General features: G+C 37.5%; 1 protein-coding gene across 2 annotated transcripts in view; it reads right to left on the bottom strand.

Annotated features, from left to right (window-relative positions):
- Positions 1 to 4,974: 4,974 nt before the first annotated feature.
- LOC309399122 (ABC-type organic anion transporter ABCA8-like) overlaps positions 4,975 to 17,971 on the bottom strand; it is a 63,250-nt gene continuing 50,253 nt past the window's right edge. For both annotated transcript variants that reach the window (XM_081966634.1, XM_081966635.1), the window contains exons 31-39: positions 17,504 to 17,595; positions 16,444 to 16,610; positions 16,104 to 16,179; positions 14,642 to 14,736; positions 13,882 to 14,001; positions 12,745 to 12,885; positions 7,869 to 7,948; positions 7,422 to 7,477; positions 4,975 to 7,026 (exon numbers count right to left, since the gene is read on the bottom strand). In XM_081966634.1, coding sequence (XP_081822760.1) covers positions 6,949 to 7,026; positions 7,422 to 7,477; positions 7,869 to 7,948; positions 12,745 to 12,885; positions 13,882 to 14,001; positions 14,642 to 14,736; positions 16,104 to 16,179; positions 16,444 to 16,610; positions 17,504 to 17,595 — 905 coding nt within the window. In that variant the 3' untranslated portion in view covers positions 4,975 to 6,948. The remainder of the gene's footprint in view (positions 7,027 to 7,421; positions 7,478 to 7,868; positions 7,949 to 12,744; positions 12,886 to 13,881; positions 14,002 to 14,641; positions 14,737 to 16,103; positions 16,180 to 16,443; positions 16,611 to 17,503; positions 17,596 to 17,971) is intronic.

Raw genomic sequence — 17,971 nt, 5'->3', positions numbered from 1 at the left:
TCAGCAACCATTTGAAGTTGCAGGCGGTGCTGAAGGAAAGGATTTCTGACAGGTCCTTGAAGTTCAGGAAGACTTTCTGATAAGCGGTTTTGGGTAATAAAGGAAAAAAAGTTTGGAAAGCACTGGTTTAAAGTATGGTTAAGCACAGGAATTGCTCTTTTATGATTTGGGCTTCTGTGGCATCAAGCCACACAGAGAATATTGTTCAAGGGGATGGAAGACTAGATTCAATTAAAGATAAATAAGTTAATGTCCCACAGTTACTGAAGCAATCAAATCTGACATGACAACAATCTGATACTTCCAAATTTTAAAAAAAGCATTTGCAGGAAGAAAAATAAATGTTTGGGGATGATCTTGGCATTTCCTAGACTTAAATATTATGGAATATCTGTCAAATATTCAGGGCATTCTATTTCTAGAAACGTTCTGCACAGAAAAAGAGAGAAAAATTCCAAAGGCAAGATGAGAAATGATCTTAACTTTGTACAGGAAGTATTTAGAAGCTGTTACTCTTGACATAGACAGTTTCACAAAGCACTGACTGAAATGGCATATCCTATTCACCAATTTTTTTTTAACCTGTAAATCTCTAAGTGAAGTTGGCACAACCCTTACATCAGTGGGGGTACGTTGCAACGGGGCCGGGCGTCCACCATGTGCATGTGCGCAGCAAGCACGCATAGCGTGCATGCTTACTTACCGCCCATGATACTCCGTGATGCTCCAGCTACTCAGTGGAGCATCACACAGGCGCCATACACTCCCTGCACATGTGCGAAAGCCCCGATTGTGCAGGGAGTGTATGTCTAACCATAATGGTTGCTGGAGGCAGAAAACAAACGGTCAGAAGGAGCCACTGAAAATGAACAAAGAGAGAGTCCAAGGTAAAATACCATAAGCACTCAGAGAAAAGGTTGGCTATAAAGGCAATAAATAAATAATTGCTACATTAGGCAATGAAGTAAAGTTTGAAGGACTCTAACAAAACAGATTATGTGAAATCATAGCTGCCATTACAATCTTTGTGAAGATCTTAGAATACAGCAGAGGTTAATCAAGAATAATTGAAGAAATAGCATACTAGGCCTCTAGGTGGCGATCTGGCTTTCCTTTCAATGTTCCAGCCCAAAATGTACCTGCACATTCTGTCCTGTTTCTCATATTCCTGGGATTACCATGGCTTCTCTTCTATGACAGCTATGTAATAGTATTGTAGCCAAGGGAAGGATGTGGGAGTCAAGCCTGATGGGAAGGGGAGTGGTTGCATAACCTCCCACTGTTCTGGAACCGAGAAAAAGACCCAAGGGACCTTTGCTTGTGATGTAGCAGCTCCACCTCTCTAAGATGCTATCGGTTGGGAAGCACCTAGGAAAACCTACATGTGGAACCTACTGTTATAACACGAATAACTTTCTACTTGAAATCCACTTCAGTGTCACCTACAGATTCTATTGGGGCGGAAGAGGCAAAGCAAGCAAGTAAGCAAGCAAAAGTGCTTCATATACCTTTCATAATCACATCCCTGAAAAAATACATTAGAGATCTGGTTCAGCTAATTACAACCCAACTGAGTAAACAACTGAAATGCTGCTGTTAGACTGCAAAATTGGAGCTCAGCCCTGGCCATGGATTTCTGGACTGCTCTAGGCATTTTGAATTTCAAAATGATATGATGCCAAGTTTCTTACTGTTCCTTTTAATTCCTACAATTCAAGTATTTAAGCAGCATTATGAAGCATTACAAGATTATCAGCTTTAGTATGACTGATGAGAAAAATTACAGTTTAAGCTTTTGACTGGACTAATTGAATAGCAAGGAAAACACTCCAAGCAGACAATGACAGTGTTATCAAGATCTACTCAGAGGAAGGCCCATTGTTTTCCAGAAGACTTACTGTCAAGGAAGGATGCATGGATAGGATTATAAACCTAATCCATGCAAGTAGTGAGGCTCTGAGAGCAAATTATAGGGTGTACAATGTCCAGGCTTCAAATATAATTATGTTCATGTCTGAGAGAATTATGGGATAGTACTGTAAATCCCATATCACTTGAAATGTGAGTGATCTCAACCAATGGGCTTCAGTTCAAGCACAAAGAGGGAGTGGCACCAAGATGGTGGCACCTATGCCGATGACTAAAGAACTGGTTTGGGGGCATGGCAGGCCTAGGTTGCTGCTGGTTCCAGCGACCCAGGCTGCCAAGTTATTACCAGTTTGGCCAAACCAGTCCGAGCTGGTAGGAACCCACCTCTGAGTGGAACCCACAGGTGGACTTCCATTGATATGATCATCTCTAGTCCGAGCATCCAGCAAATGAGGCAAGAAGACAATGATATCATCTATTTGCAAAATGAGAAGAGATTATTTAAAAACTTACTTGAGGCAAGTAAGTTAGGTTGGAATTTCAGCAAGACTTACAAGCAACTATTTCTATTTTTCTGTATCTTATTTCATCAATACAGCTTCCCAAAAGCCACAGGCTCTTCCAACTTCCCTGTTTTCCAGCATTTCCTTCTGAATCACCAAATTCAATATATTTCTGTGTTCTGCCTGTTTCATACAGCTGGATTGTTGAAAACAACATGTCACAATTTGGCACTCAAACAATTTTTATTTCCTGAGGTGCAACAGAGCAGCAACAACATTCTAACAACTTTGGAAATGAATTCTTGATTGTCTTCTCTTAGAAGCTGAAAAATAAATAAAATAATCTGATTTTTAAAAACATAAACATTTTTAACCACAGAAGTAATTTTGCACAATTGTCCATACTCATATATAAACATGTACTTCATGACCAGTAATGCCCCAAAACTGTAAGAAGTATATTAATAAACAATTATATTGAAAAGTTCTAAAATAGTTGTTTTACAACATTTTGCTTGTTATTTTGCCACTGTGTAAACTACTTAAAACCATTCATACTGGACATTCCAATATTAATCAGTAACACCGAAATATTTGTGTCATTTTTATGATGTTTCATGTGGCAAATTTCCTAAGAAAACTGCACAATTCTGGACATCATTCTACTGTCGGAATATTTTGTAATATTTTATTTTTCATATAGGTTTTCCTTGCCATGTCAAGTTTCTTTTCATTCTATCAGGTCTTGATATCATTTCTGCCTTCTTCCAATACTCATTTGTTCAGTCATGCAAACATACTTCCTCTCACTCCCGCACTTTTCTTCTATGTAGCAAGCAGCTTGAAAATTCACGGTTGGATGTAAAATTCATCTACTCCAACACACTTACTGTATACTGCTTTCTCCTATTCCATCCAGGGCTTCTGATTACAGTCCATGGTCAGGCCTCCATTCAATTATTCTGCTAATTTTCTGACCTGGGAAGAGCAATCTCTAAATAATATTTTACTAACATTTATGTCCTCCTTTTACTATGATGTTGAAACTGAATGCAAATATTCTCTTCACTTTGAACTAAAAAACAAACAGTAATAAGCACTTCAATTGCCATATCACAGTTACAACAAGCTCTCTCAAATCTTCCCTGGCCATATAAACTAAATATTTGAAATATAATAGTTAAATAGATAGGATAACATAAAATAGAACACAATAAGAGCTAATGTAAAGTATCAATCAGGTTAACAATTTTGTGACAGTATTTTTGACTAAATCTAAATTTTCTAAGACAATTGTTCTAATTCTAGAGCAACAAAAGTGCAGTTTGAAACAAATGGTACATAAATTGTGTTTAAAGAAACAATCCTGTGGTATTTCAATGATGTATATATTTATTACTTAAACAAGTTATTTTCTATATAATGTTCAATAATGATACATCACTAAGAGTTTAATATTATTATAAACTTTAACTTTATTTTGCCATCCAGTAAAACCTTCCATGATTATCTGTATTTTAGTCTTTCTGATCTAGTAGGAAAAGTGTATTTGTTTGCACTTCCACCACTGCACATTTTTCTCACAAAAAGTGTCACCCATCTTGTACTGGGAGCATATTAAAAGTATGTGTGCAATGTATTTGATTTCCTCCATCCAACATGGAGGACTAGAAGCAACTTTCATGAGCAATATGGCTGAATTTGCCCTATACAGATAGGAGACTAAAATGAGCACATTTCTGTAGGCTTTGAGGTCAGAATATGTGAACTGGATATGTAGAAAGGGGAGTCATAGGTTTCTTTGTGCCAATTTGTAATGAAAACAATAGCAAATAAATTAATTTTTCAAACCTCTATATTGCTTACTCTTTATTTAGGGTCTTTAGGGGACTGGGGGCTAAAATATATGATGTACAGTTGCAGGAACTGGGCTAGTTTAGTGAAGAGAAGGACCAGGGGAGACATAATAGCAGTCTTCCAATATTTGAGGGGCTGCCAGAGAGCAGAAGGTCAAGCTATTTTCCAAAGCATCTGAAGGCCAGACAAGGAATAATGAATGGAAACTGATCAAGGAGAGATTCATCCTAGAAATAAGAAGAATTTTTTCTGACAGTGAGAACAATCAACCAATGGCATAGCTTGCCATCAGAAGTTGTGGGAGCTTCATCACTGGCCATTAGTCAGAAATAGTGTACAGTCTCCTCCTTGGGCAGGTTGGATTACAAGATTCCCTTCAACTCTGTTGATCTGTCTTTTTAACTATCTCTAACCCCATAAAAATTACAAATTACAACCACAATTACTAAGATGTGTATTATAATTTTTCTCCAATAGAATTAGGATTATCACAAAGATAATTGAAGAAAATATTGCATTTATCCAACAATTATGACGCGAGACTTTAATTACAGGCATACCAGATACTAAATCTGTTAAAATTTAGTTAAAATTTGGTCCATCAGTGGACCAAAATCAGTAACTATGTATGGGTACTTTGAGGCCATAAACTGAGCTATAAATCTCAAAAGCATGTAAAACAATTGGAATAAGACTCCCTCTCTAAACATTACTAAAAGTTTGAGCATAGTTATTTAGAATAGAATAGAATAGAATTCTTTATTGGCCAAGTGTGATTGGACACACAAGGAATTTGTCTATGGTGCATATGCTCTAAGTGTACATAAAAGAAAATATACATTTGTTACAAATCATAAGGTACAACACTTAATGATTGTCATAGGGTACAAATAAGCAATCAAATTATACTAGGAAACAATCAATATAAATAGTAAGGATACAAGCAACAAAGATACAGTCATAAGTGGGAGGAGATGGGTGATAGGAATGATGAGAAGATTAATAGTAATAGTAATGCAGACTTAGTAAATAATTTGACAGTGTTGAGGGAATTATTCGTTTAGCAGAGTGAAGGTATTTGGGGAAAACTGTTCTTGTGTCTAGTTGTTTTGGTGTGTAGCGCTCTATAGTGTTGTTTTGAGAGTAGGAGTTGAAACAATTTTCAATCCTGTCCAGGATGTGAGTTTCTTTACTTTTAGTTTCTTGAGTTACTGTGTTTTTATAAATGTACTCATTTTTTTACAGGAATATTGTCTCTATTTAGTTACCAATTTTGTGTGTGCTTAGTAGTTTGAAAACAGTAACTTTGTCTTTTGGTAATTTATCAGCAGACTTCTCCTTACAAAGAGCTAAAGCCCATAATATTCTCTATCCAATTGGGGCTAATAAATATATCTGTATATGACAAAACTGTTTTTTACCTACCCATCAAATGAAGTCAGTAATTTTTTTGATAATTCTAATATAAAATATAAAAAATAGACAAACTCTATGTTAATACGCAGTCTTCCTTATCCCCTTCCTCCCATAGGATGGGGAAGAAAATTGTCCCTGTTATTACTTCTAATCTGAAGAGGAGCATCCACTTCCAGCTGTTTAGTCAACTGGAATCACCAACAATCTATTGTGATCTTTTCAGATTTCTACCAAGTCATATCACAGAGAATGGCATCAAAGGTTTTAAATCTATAAAGTCTGCAAAAATAGTCCCTTAGATGGAACAGTATACTTTTATGTCAAATTAATGGTTTAACAATGGCATATGGGGATTTCTCTTATTTAAAAAGCTTGTTCATCTCTTGTTCTTGTCATTTCACAAGAAGCAGATTGGCAAACAATTTGTGATGATATTTAATGGCTCCTAGTGCAATAATTAATTGAGTCAGCTGTATTACTATTTAGTAAAATGGAAGATGAGGATAGCAACAATACATACAGTATATCACAAAAGTCAGTACACCTCTTCATATTTTGTAAATATTTACATAAATATATCTTTTCATGTGACAATACTGAAAAAATGACACTTGGCTACAAAGCAGTGAGTATACAGCTTGTATAAGATGAGGAATGCAACAATACATAGGTATTTAGAGTATAGGTCTGAGATGGGTTTCTACTGGTTTGGCCTGGATCAGATGAACTGGTAGTCGTGGCGGCGGCGGGAGGCTTTGCCCACCCACCTGGATGATTCTGCGCATGCACAAAAGTGCCACGTGCACACAAGCGCGCACGAGTGAACCGGTAGTAAAAAAAATGGAAACCCACCACTGGTATAGGTGTTTCTTTATCCACCCAATAAATACTGGGCATACATTGAATTGTTATCTGTATTAGAAATATTAAAACATTCTGATAAAAATATACCATCTATACATGTTTGTATGCTAGACTATAAAGAATATATTTTAAATATATATATTTCCATTTCCAGTTTTTCTCATGAAAAACAAAATAGTGCAGAAACATTCATTTTGCTGTTAGTTGTGAAATATTCAGAAATGTTATATCTCTAGACATGATAAATATGAGGGTTAATCTAACAGACAACTAGGCATACATTAAACATAGAGAAGACTACAGAATATCTTTTGTTCATGGGACATCCAGATGCAACATTTCTTAGAGTGCTCAACCTATTTGTCCTTTCATTTTTGCTGGAGGAAGAAACTGCTGTTTGTCTTGGTTATTGATCAGTCTTTCAACTATCTTGTTGGTGTTACAGTTCTCTCCACTCAGAAGTTGGAGCCAATTCGAAATAATCTCGCTCATGTTCTTTGCACAGTTCCAGGAATACCTAAACAATACAAGAAATCAATAGCTACAAAGGAATTGCACATACAGTATATTAGGTTTATAAACTACTAGCATTTATTCTGGCTTCTATCTAGGCACATCTGAGAATATAAAATAATTGCATAATGGATTACAGCAGTTTATGTCTGTGTTTTGTTTGAGGTGGAAACACAAAGGTAAATTTATCTATGGAAGGCTAAAGCATTAAAATGTTTTTTTTTTATTTAAAATAAGTCTTTCAATTGTTCCAGTCACTTGAGATTGAAGAGTTTCACCTCCTGCCTCAAATAGCCAAAATACCTTATAAACCAGCTATTTTTTAAAAAAATTCTGGGATGTAAGAGAGTACTTTCTCATATAAACATCACTGTGTTATTTGAATATCTAAGCCATTACCTGTTCCAAAGTGTTCAAAGAAAAGCTGTACTCTTCAAGACTGAAGCGCTGTTTAGCTGTGTAAATAAAATATTAAGTCAGTTATAGCTGGTTGATTTACATCTGACTTGAGTAATAATTTGCTTTCCTTCCTCTTTGCACAATTGTTTTTTCTATCCAACACAAATCTCTTTACTTTCTGTGATACCATCTACATAGATTTTTAAGAGTTAACATAGTGCCTTATCCAAAGAATGCTTTTGACATGGAAGATTATTCCTTTTGATTACCCTTTTTGAGAAACTCACACTCAAAATTGGGGGTGAACCTGGCAAGAAATCATAGTACTGCATGAACCTGTTCATTGTGAGTGGCTGAAATTGAGGTGGCCAACAAATTTTCCCCTGATCTAGCTGCCAGGCAGTCTGCAGGTCCTTACAAATCACTGCAAAATTTATTCCAACTTACCATCTTCTAGCATAGCAAAGGCTCTAGAGAGAGGCAAGGCATCTTCCATTGGTATCTTATAGGCCAACAAGGTGGATATCCTAAGAGGAAGGGAGGCCAATCATTAGTTATTAAGCTAACACAAAATACTAACATAGAGCAACCAGATCTACTTGTACAGAAAAAGAAAAGTTGGCAGAGAACATAAAAGCAATACTTTTGGGGCACAGCTATGACTGCTTTATTTGGAAAGGAATCTGCATGCAAGATGCCCTATCTGTCAAGGAAAATAAATGTGACATCCCTTTGCATCTCGGATCCTGTACCTTGACCCTTTCGGAGCCAGGGTCTGAGGCAGAGGAGTAGTGGGAGCCTGGGCCAATGGAAGGGGAAGGAGCCATTCCTATAGCCCATGTGGAATGACCTGGGGATGAGGATGAGGTAGTCCCGGGTCCCTCGGGTCTTGGAAGAGTAGCCAGAGAGGAAGAGTGGGTTCAAGCTGACCGAGGAAGGGAGGAGGAGATTGAAAGGGCAAGCAGTGGAGCAGAGGAATGGTGGAGCTCTGGAGATGAGCAAATGCCTTCCCCGCTCGATCCCCAAGTGGGGAGAATGGAGAGGAGTCAGAGTCAGTGTAGGGTGAACTGATTGCTCATGAGGAGAATTTAAGAAGCCACTGTAAGGAGGAGTTTTTGCCAGGAACAAGTGTTTATTTTCAGATTACACTCCCCCAGCCTTGACTCAGTCCTTTTGCCTTGCTTTCGAGGACGTAGTTTGCCTTTCTTTGAGGACTGTTCTTGTCTTGCCCAAGCCTTGAAGACTTTGCCTTTGGAACTGCTTTTCTTTTGGACACCACCTTGTTTTATGGCCTGCTGTTTGTCTTGCCCTAGCCCTGAAGACTTTGCCTTTAGAACTACCTTTGTCTTACTGGACTTTTGCCATGTGGACTTGCCAGACAATTTTGCCGGTGGAGCCTTACAGGTCGGTGGAGGGCCATTTGTTTAACTACTCCCAAGAGAAATAGAGAACTCTCTGGAGGCTTGCCTAACCATGACCACCAACAGAGGTGGGTTCCTACCGGTTCGCACCGGTTCGGTAAAGCCAGTTCATCAAATCTACCGAACCGGTTAGAAGAGGTTCCATCAGTGGATTCGGAAGTAAGTTCTGGAACGCCTGCCCCGGGCCTGTCGCTCACTCGCACGGCCCATTCCGTCGCAGCTCGCTCATTCCCCTGCCTGTCCGCACTAAACTAGCCCAGCCCACCGATCACTGATTGGCTGGAGTCCAGCCAATCAGTGAGCGGGCTGGAGTTGACCCACCTGCTTCTAACACCCGTTTAAAAGAGTGGCGGGTCCTCACTTCATTTCGTTTTGTTTCGCTTCGCCTTCCAGCAGCTTACTGCTTCCCTTAGGTAAGTAAGCCCGAGGAGGGGCAGCAGGAGGCTAGCTTATGCCAGCTCGTGGCTTTCACGAGGGAAGGCCTTCAGACCTTTGCTCGCAAAAGCCGCAAGCTGGCGTATGCCACGTTGCCGAAAGGAGGTGAGCTGTGGCTGCGGGGGGGGAGAGGCTAGCTTACGCCAGCTCGCAGCTTTCGCGAGGGAAGGCCTTCAGGCCTTTGCTCACAAAAGCCATGAGCTGATGTACGCTACGTGGCTCAAAGGAGGTGGGCTGCGGCGGCGGTGGTGGGGGAGAGGCTAGCTTACGCCAGCTCGCGGCCTTTGCTCGCGAAAGCCGCGAGCTGGCATCCGCCGCATGGCCAAAAGGAGGTGGGCTGCAGCGGCGGCGGGGGGAGAGGTTAGCTTACACCAGTTCGTGGCTTTCGCGAGGGAAGGCCTTCGTGGCCGAAGGGGGTTTCCTGCTATCCCCCTCCCCCTGCCCGTCTCCAGTCTCGCCTGGCTAGCTGACCTGGTTGTCCCTTGTCCCTTCAGTCCAGCTTACCTGCTGCCTCGTCGCCTGCCTGCTTCCTGCACTATCCATCGCATCGGAGAGCTGCTGATTCTGCCTGCTGGTAAGTGATCCAGGTTTTTTTTCTTTTATGCTTTTAATGTTTTTTTAAAAGAATATTTTATTTATTGTGTATAGAATTTTTAAAAATCATTTTATTTAAAAGTATCGAATATAGAATTTTTAAAAATGGTTTATTTCAATTTATTGTTTGTAGAATCTTTTTTAAATTGTCTTAGACTATTTTTTAAAAATATTCTATCAATAAATTGAAATAAACCATTTAAAAATATTCTATACTCAGTACATTTAAAAGTATTGTGTATAGAATATTTTAATGGTTTTATTGTAATGTATTATGTATGGAATATTTTTAATGGTTTCATTGTAATTTATTGTGTATGGAATATTTTTAATGGTTTCATTTTAAATTATTGTGTGTGGAATCTTTTTTTAAATTGTCTTAGACTATTTTAAAAAATATGCTATCAACAATAAATTGAAATAAACCATTTAAAAATATTTTATACTCAATACATTTAAAAGTATTGTGTATAGAATATTTTAATGGTTTTATTGTAATTTATAGTGTATGGATTATTTTAATGGTTTTTAAAGACTTCTTCTTATTTATAGAATATATTTTTAAAATTATTTTTAGGGAATTTTTATTTATTTATTGTTTATAGAATATGTTTATTACAAGAAATGTTATTCCTTTTTGCAAATGGTTTATTTGTGATGCAATATGTTACTTTTAAGTGTGCAGGTTGGTGCATGGTTTATGTGTCTCAAAGTGGCTGCTTTTCTATGGGCAGGTCAGGTTGGTGCAAGGCAGCTTTGCCAGATTTTGTGTGTTTCTGTGTGATACCTGGTTGTTTAGGTAATTGTGAGGTGGTTGCTGGTTCTGTGAGCTTCCTGGCACTGTCCTTTATAATTTCCCACAATGCCTTGATGGTTTTTATTCCAGTGGCTTTATCTTTCCTGTCCTTAGGGTTAGGGAAAAAAACTGGTTTCATCTGCAGTCTTTTGGGGGGAAATTGTTATTTTTTGGTGTTTTCCTGGCACTGTCATAGTTTGTGGGTGTGTAATGTCCTGCAATTGTATATGCATTAATAATGATCAAGTACTAATAATATTTCCTTATACATTTTAGTGACCTTTCCTTACATAATTGGTGTTTTCTTTCATACTTTTAGATTTCTAATTTCTGTTTCTGTTAGTTAGCAATTGCTAAAACAAATCCCACATGAAAAAGTATTCAAAGCCTTCTTGATTTTAATTGTCAATTTATTTATTCCTGCACATTCTAATATTTATTCATTTTCATATCTCTGTTTTTCCACTGTTGTGCAAACACAATTCCAGCAGCTGCTAACATGTGTAAAATTAAATATGTATTGTATTCCCTTTCAAATAGCCAACAAAATATTTCTGGTTTTAAATCCATATCTTGCTTTACCATTGCTTCTAACCACTAACTCTTGAATAGCTACTTGGACTGACCTAAGTACTGAACCTAATTCATATATTCCTGTTTTTTTGAACTGAGAACTAAATTTCAGAAAAAGAAATCTGTATTGCTTTGTGAACTACCTATGACATTCATTCTTGATCTAACGTCTTGGATGAAAGACTATATCTTTCCTGTTTGTTGGGGGACATCCTTCCTGAAAACATTTTTGGGTGAAAGCAGAGGTCCCTTCTTTACCTGTAGTGTAATCCTCAGCTTACAACCACAATTGAGTCCAATATTGTTTTATTTCTTCTGCAGTTAGTATTATTTAACAGGATGAAGAGGCAACAGAGTATGACCGCTAGGACAGTTATCTTTCCTATGTAAGTAGCTGTTTTATTGCTTTGTGTGCTTGTTTCATCCTTAATATAGTAGTGCAAGGAATTAAAGTCTTCCTTTCTGTATCTCTTTGTGCAGGCCATTCATTGGAGCAAGGTGGTCAGTGGGTGACCTCAACACACAAAAGGACAGTAACCTTCCTTTTCTATTATTTTGTGTGCTTGTTTCATCCTAATGCAGTGCATGCGATTAAAGTCTTCCTTTCTGTGTCTCTTCTTTGTGCAGGTTATTGGAGCAAGGTGGTGAGGTGGTGGTGTGCAGAAGACCCGGCAAGGCAGTAATCTTCTCTCTGTAAGTAGCTGTCTTTATTGTTTTGTGTGCTTGTTGCATCCTAATGCAGTGCATGCAATGGAAGCGTTCATTTCTGTGTGTCTTCTTTGTGCAGGCCATTCATTGGAGTCAGTGATACTGAAGACTGGCAAGGACAGTCATCTTCTTTCTGTAAGTAGCTCTTTTATTGTTTTGCGTACTTATTTTAATCTTATTGTAGTTTATCCATTGGGGCAAATAATTCAGCGACATTGTCTTGGCCACTCCACCCGGTCACATGGGCGGCAAGCCACTCCCACCCGGTCACATGGGCATCAAGCCACTCCCACCCAGTCAATGGGTGGCAAGCCACTCCCACAAAGCAGGCCACACCTACAGAAGAGGTTCCAAAAAATTTTGAAACCCACCACTGTACAGTATCCCGGCATATGAGTTTTCCACAGTATTAAAACTTCCTGTTTAATGTGAGGTTGACGGAAAGGAACATTTACACTTCCATTTACTTGAAACTCTCCAGCTATGCAGTAGTTGATAGTAATTTCGGAAAACAGCTTCATGTGAGAACCTTAATTCAGCTTAGAAAATACACACTAATGCCAAATAAATCAGGCTGTATTGGCTCCTTAATGAAAGGCAGAGTGAACAGAGGCAACAGATGAAAGCCATATTCAGCTGGTTAATTTGACACATCCCATAAACAAAAAAAGTTGAAAAATTCATTATTAGAATAATATGGAAAATACTAATTAATATGGAATTAATATGGAAGAATAATATGGAATGTATTAATTAATTTTTTTAAATAAAACCTGTCAATTTGCAGAGAACTTACCTTTCTTGACGTGCTGCTTGTGGGAAAATCTTTAGAATCTGAGTATTCACAAGATCTCCTTGTTCTACTCCCTTTACTTTTATTTGTAGCAAGTAATTTTTCCCAAATTTGTTTTTCAAATACTGAATTGAACCAAGGCATCTGCAGCAAGAAAGGATTATCATATACCATATGGTCTCAAGGCACTACTAATTCAGCATAGGAGGTCCTCACTTAACAACAGACATTAGGACTGGAATTTGCATTGCTAAGAAATATGGTTGTAAAAGTTGATGTCACCTGACCTTCTCGCTTAGTACAGCATTCCCTGCATTCCCTGTTGCCATTGTTAAGCAACAATTGTGGATTGTTGATTTCCAACAGGCAAAGTCAGTGGGGAAGCCTCAGAAAAATTGCAAGTCCCAGGCAGTTCACATGCAGACCAATGGGCAGGTAAATGGCTGCTGCCACAGAGGGGACATGACACTGATGGTATCCGTGAATTCGATTTTGAAATATAGTTTATTTCCACTAGTATTTCATGCAGCTGCTCTTTCCCTTGCATTCAGAGAATACCTATATGAAGTCAGATGATCTTGTGTGCTATCCCAATTCCCATCAATCGTGAATTTTGCCCGCATGGGAAATGGCTTTACTTAGATAATTATCCAAGGTGAATACATATTTTGGCCCAGTTTGGGCATTTGTTCATGTGGACGTTCTTTGCCCATTATAAAAAAGCTTCACCCCAGAGCATCTGCTATCTGTATCAAAGACACACAGGACACCTGTTACCATTACCCATGGTATATGTTTTTGATCTATGAGATGTAATATTTGTGTAATATCTATGATATCTTTTCTAGTCTATTGAGGGGTCATCTGAACTCCCCTGTAATTCATTCAGTTTCAGCATTTGTCTTTGTGTCCTCACAATCTACTTAGAAATAGAAAATTGCTACTTAAGCAGTTCCTAGAAAACATATTGATATCATCAACTGAAGAAAGCAAGCTTCTTTGAATTAAAAAATAGAAGCAGAACTAGAACTATCCTTTACCTCAATCACTTTGCTTAATGCAATTCTCTATTTGGGTTTTATCTATACTTTCTCCTTTTGGGTAGCCTGTTATATAGGTAAAATATTTAAAGAAACCCACCTTAGCTGTCCAGACACCATGATGGCTACTCGGTCACACAACATCTCTGCTTCCTCCATGTGGTGAGTTGTCAAAATGACTCCTTCATCCTTCTCCTGCAGCATAGTGTGAATTGCTCTCCTGTTGACAACAAATGGCTGAGGAAGTTTAAGCAACCTTGAAGCGACTCCAAAGGCCATTGCCATTCTGTTCTGATCCTGCATAACTGATGGGCACATCTTCCATGGCAGAAGGAAAAATACCCCCATCTAGTCCCAAATTAATTTTGCATTGAAGGAATTGTAAAGAGAGATAAGAAAACCTGCATCTTTTTCTCCTTACCTCTCTCCCCCCACCCCCTCATGGAAAATGACTAAAGTCTCCTCAAGGAAGACTCAAGAGTTTCCTCTTTTAACTTTTGGGATCATGAAGAGAAGATGGAAGAGAATCTGCCATTTAGGAGGAAACCAGTTTTCCTCAACATGAGTCAGATTCTTTATCTGCACAGATAGGAACATAAAAACATTTTCCAACAGTGACTTGAGATATTCTAGAGGTATGAATTGGAAGTATTTCCTCTTACAATATTGTCAGATGCTTTCTCTGTATTCAGGTGTAAGAAGTAATGTTTAGTCATTGGCTTTATATATTATTTGTAGAGGTTCTCCCCACCCTACACAATAGAACTAAAGGAGAAAGGAAGGAAGGAAATGGGGAGACTAGAATTCTTTTTTATAAGCGTTCAACTCTTATTCTAAAGGTGAATCCCTGAGTCACTTACCACACCTGGCGCTTCCCTTTTGGATCCAGGCCTGTGGTTGGTTCATCCAAAAGCATCAGAGTGGGATTACCCAACATGCTGAGAGCAAAGCACAGCTAAAATGTAGAAAATGAATCTTATCTTAGAAATCACAATATTTCATGCAAACACAGAAGAGAAATGTGAAGGCATAATTTTAAAAAGATATTTGTAAAGTGCTCTGCAATGACACATTTTTGAATCTGTAAAGCTCTGTAGGAATATGTCAGAAAAAAGACTGCTAAAATGTTCAGTAGGCTTTAATCAACCTACCAGAAAATGTCAAAATATCTTGTTAGTCCCGAGTCCTTTTTGGAGAGGGAGCGGCTAATAAATTAAAAATTATTATTATTATTATTATATGAAATTATTATGGACCGGGATGAATCAAGTGTTTATTAATAATGAAGGCAGAAATGCATAATCAGCCCCAGGAAATTAAAAATGTTCATTATGCCTCAACACTCTACTAAATCCCAATACCAACATTCCTCATCTTTCACAATTTGTTCTAGACAGTGGAAGTCACCTTGACAAAACAAAATTATGAAATATATCACATTTCCTGCCACGTATTATTTAGGATCACACTAATACTTCTATGATGTTCCTATAGAAATATATCAGTTTGGATTTTTTTTAAAAAAAATGTTTTTGCATTTAAAATAGTGCAGCGCAGCGAAGCCGTTATGGCCATACAATCACAGTATATACACATAAGCTCATCCATCAGCTGCCAGTGTACTTAGTACATTATCTATCCTTCTATCCAATCACATTATTAACAATTTGTTCCAGTCCTCTCATCTTGTCTTATACCAATAATAAAATATTTTCCAAAGAATTTGGAATATTTTACAGCGTGCATGAATCAGGTTAAACCTTAATATATGGGAATGAATTTTTTAACTTACTAGATGGTAATTTTCCAATCAATAATTTTAAATTGCCTGCTACGCAGAACAGAACATGTGTTAAGCAAATTCATTGTTTAATATGGCGGTATTGTTTGACTAGATGCTCTGTGCTCCAACAACTCATCTCATTATTCCAAATGTCCAACAGATTTTAAAAATGTAATATTTCCAAGTAAAACATGAGCCAGTCACGTGCTATATAAGGTTTGGTGCTTAACAAAGACTGAATCCAGGTTTCCAGGGGCTCCAAGCATGGCTGTCCATGCCATTAGAGATGCCATACTGTATTAGGCATTCTCTTCTTGCCACCATCTTATGGAAATTGGCTTTCAAACAGCACTAACATGGCCTGGATTTTCACAAACACAAAAGGAGATCACATAATGCAAGAGATAAAGCAGTAGAATGGCTGAGAGAAATAAGGGGAAATAACAAAGGTCCAATTTGGTCTTGATGCTGCTACCAAACGTTTAGCAACCCTTTCATGTTTGTCCATTAGCACCAGAGTAACAAAACACCAAACTTACTTTTCTGGTTAATCCAGCTGCTAAAGTCTTTATTGTCTTTTTTAAATGCCCTCGGAGTTCTAGAGCTTGAGATATTCTAAAAACAAAGCAGAACTTACAATGTTTGATCTATTCTGCAATTGCAAATATATTAAGAAAATAAAAGACATTCCATTGTAATATTGGTTCATGTTTCAATTCTGATGTTCAATAGCCAAAAAAGAAAAGTCAAAACTGAAAATAATTACTTAATAAATTATAACTATTAATATATTTCAGTTTTGAATATACAAACTGACTTCTATTAATAACAAATCTTGTGACAGGGATCTAATTATTAAAAAGGATTCTTTTTCCATACCGATTTATGGCCATAGTAGCATCATCCTTGTTGATCCCTTTTACGGCTGCAAAGATCTCCAAATGTTCTTTCATGGTCAGATTGGACCAGAGCGCATTCTCCTGAGGACAGTAGCCAAGAGCAGTATTTTCCTCTGTCACAGCTCCATTGGTTCCTTTAATATGCACCTGTTCCAAATAGGTAGCATAAGAATCTCATTTGTTTTGTCCAATGTAAAAATATATTTTGAAATATCAGTAAGGTGACAAGGAATGTATATGAAATACAAGTATTTCATACCAAATAGTGCACTCAGAACCAAATCCAAGAAAGATGAAGAGAGATCGCATAGGGCTACACCTAATGTAAAACAGCAGCTATTAACTACTAGAGCAAAGATTTTATGAACAACATATGAAACTTCACAAGAAGTTTTTGTGTCTCCAGTCGCTACTTCCAATGATAAATTAACACCCGGGTTGTTTTTTTAATATTCACATCTGTAGTTTTCCAATAAACTAGTTCAAAGTTATTTCATTTTCTTTATTCTCCTAAATTAAATAACATTTACAATGCAATATAAATATGAGGAAGAGCAAGAAATTTTCAAAGTTTACTTTTTGTTCTTTCCAACTCAATGATATAAAAATGTGAAATGGATTCTGGACTCTGCCATCCATTGATCTTTTTTTTTTTCAGAAGGAAGGAAGGAAAGAAGGATGGATGGATGGATGGATATAGGGAAAACAACATTGGGAAAAACTCCCAGTGCTCCCAGTGGGTGAGTCAGTTAAGCAACAATTTTGAATGCTGCCATCTGCTCCATTCTTAGCCACATACTCTATTCTTCCTCCTGATCATATAACCCAGAGAGGAATATATGAAGCCTACCCCATCCTCTCCCCTATATAGGCACATTCACATACAAAGATGACACATTATAGACACAATATGTAACTTCGTTATACAGGAAAACATTCTGATGCTCCCTATGGTATCAGCTGGAAAAAGGGCTGGGAAGAATTCTAGAAGCTATGCTCTGCAATTTCTTTCTTGTTAAAATAGTTAAAGTTACATTTACCTGTCCTGCACTTGGCTCTGTGTCTCCTGTTATCAAGTTAATTGTTGTACTTTTACCAGCTCCATTAGGTCCCAGAAGCCCTAAAACTTCTCCTACAAAATAAAATATTGCCATTAAAAAAGAGCCAAGTGAACTGATATGAAATGAATTAATGAGAACTCAGTAGAAATTCATAAGAATACAAACTGGGTTATTACATTGTCAATTTAATGAATACTGGAGTACCTTGGCTTATCTTTTTGAGTTGTATTCAAAATATCAATAAATAAAATCTTAAGACAAAGATACAGCACTCATATGTCACTGGAAAAGAACTGTTCAAGAATTTTATGACAGTTGTAGTCTCCCACAAACAAAGTCAAAGAGGAAGCAAGATTCACTTTACAATCATGATACTAACTTAACAACTGCAGTGATTCATTTCTTGCAACTATGGCAAGAAAGGTCATAAATCTGGGCAAAACTTAT

Source organism: Natrix helvetica (genome assembly GCF_964273705.1).
Source record: "Natrix helvetica genome assembly, chromosome: 1".
Taxonomy (NCBI): domain Eukaryota; kingdom Metazoa; phylum Chordata; class Lepidosauria; order Squamata; family Natricidae; genus Natrix; species Natrix helvetica.
Note: the sequence above shows the minus strand (reverse complement) of the source record. Positions and strands in the feature narration are given on the sequence as shown.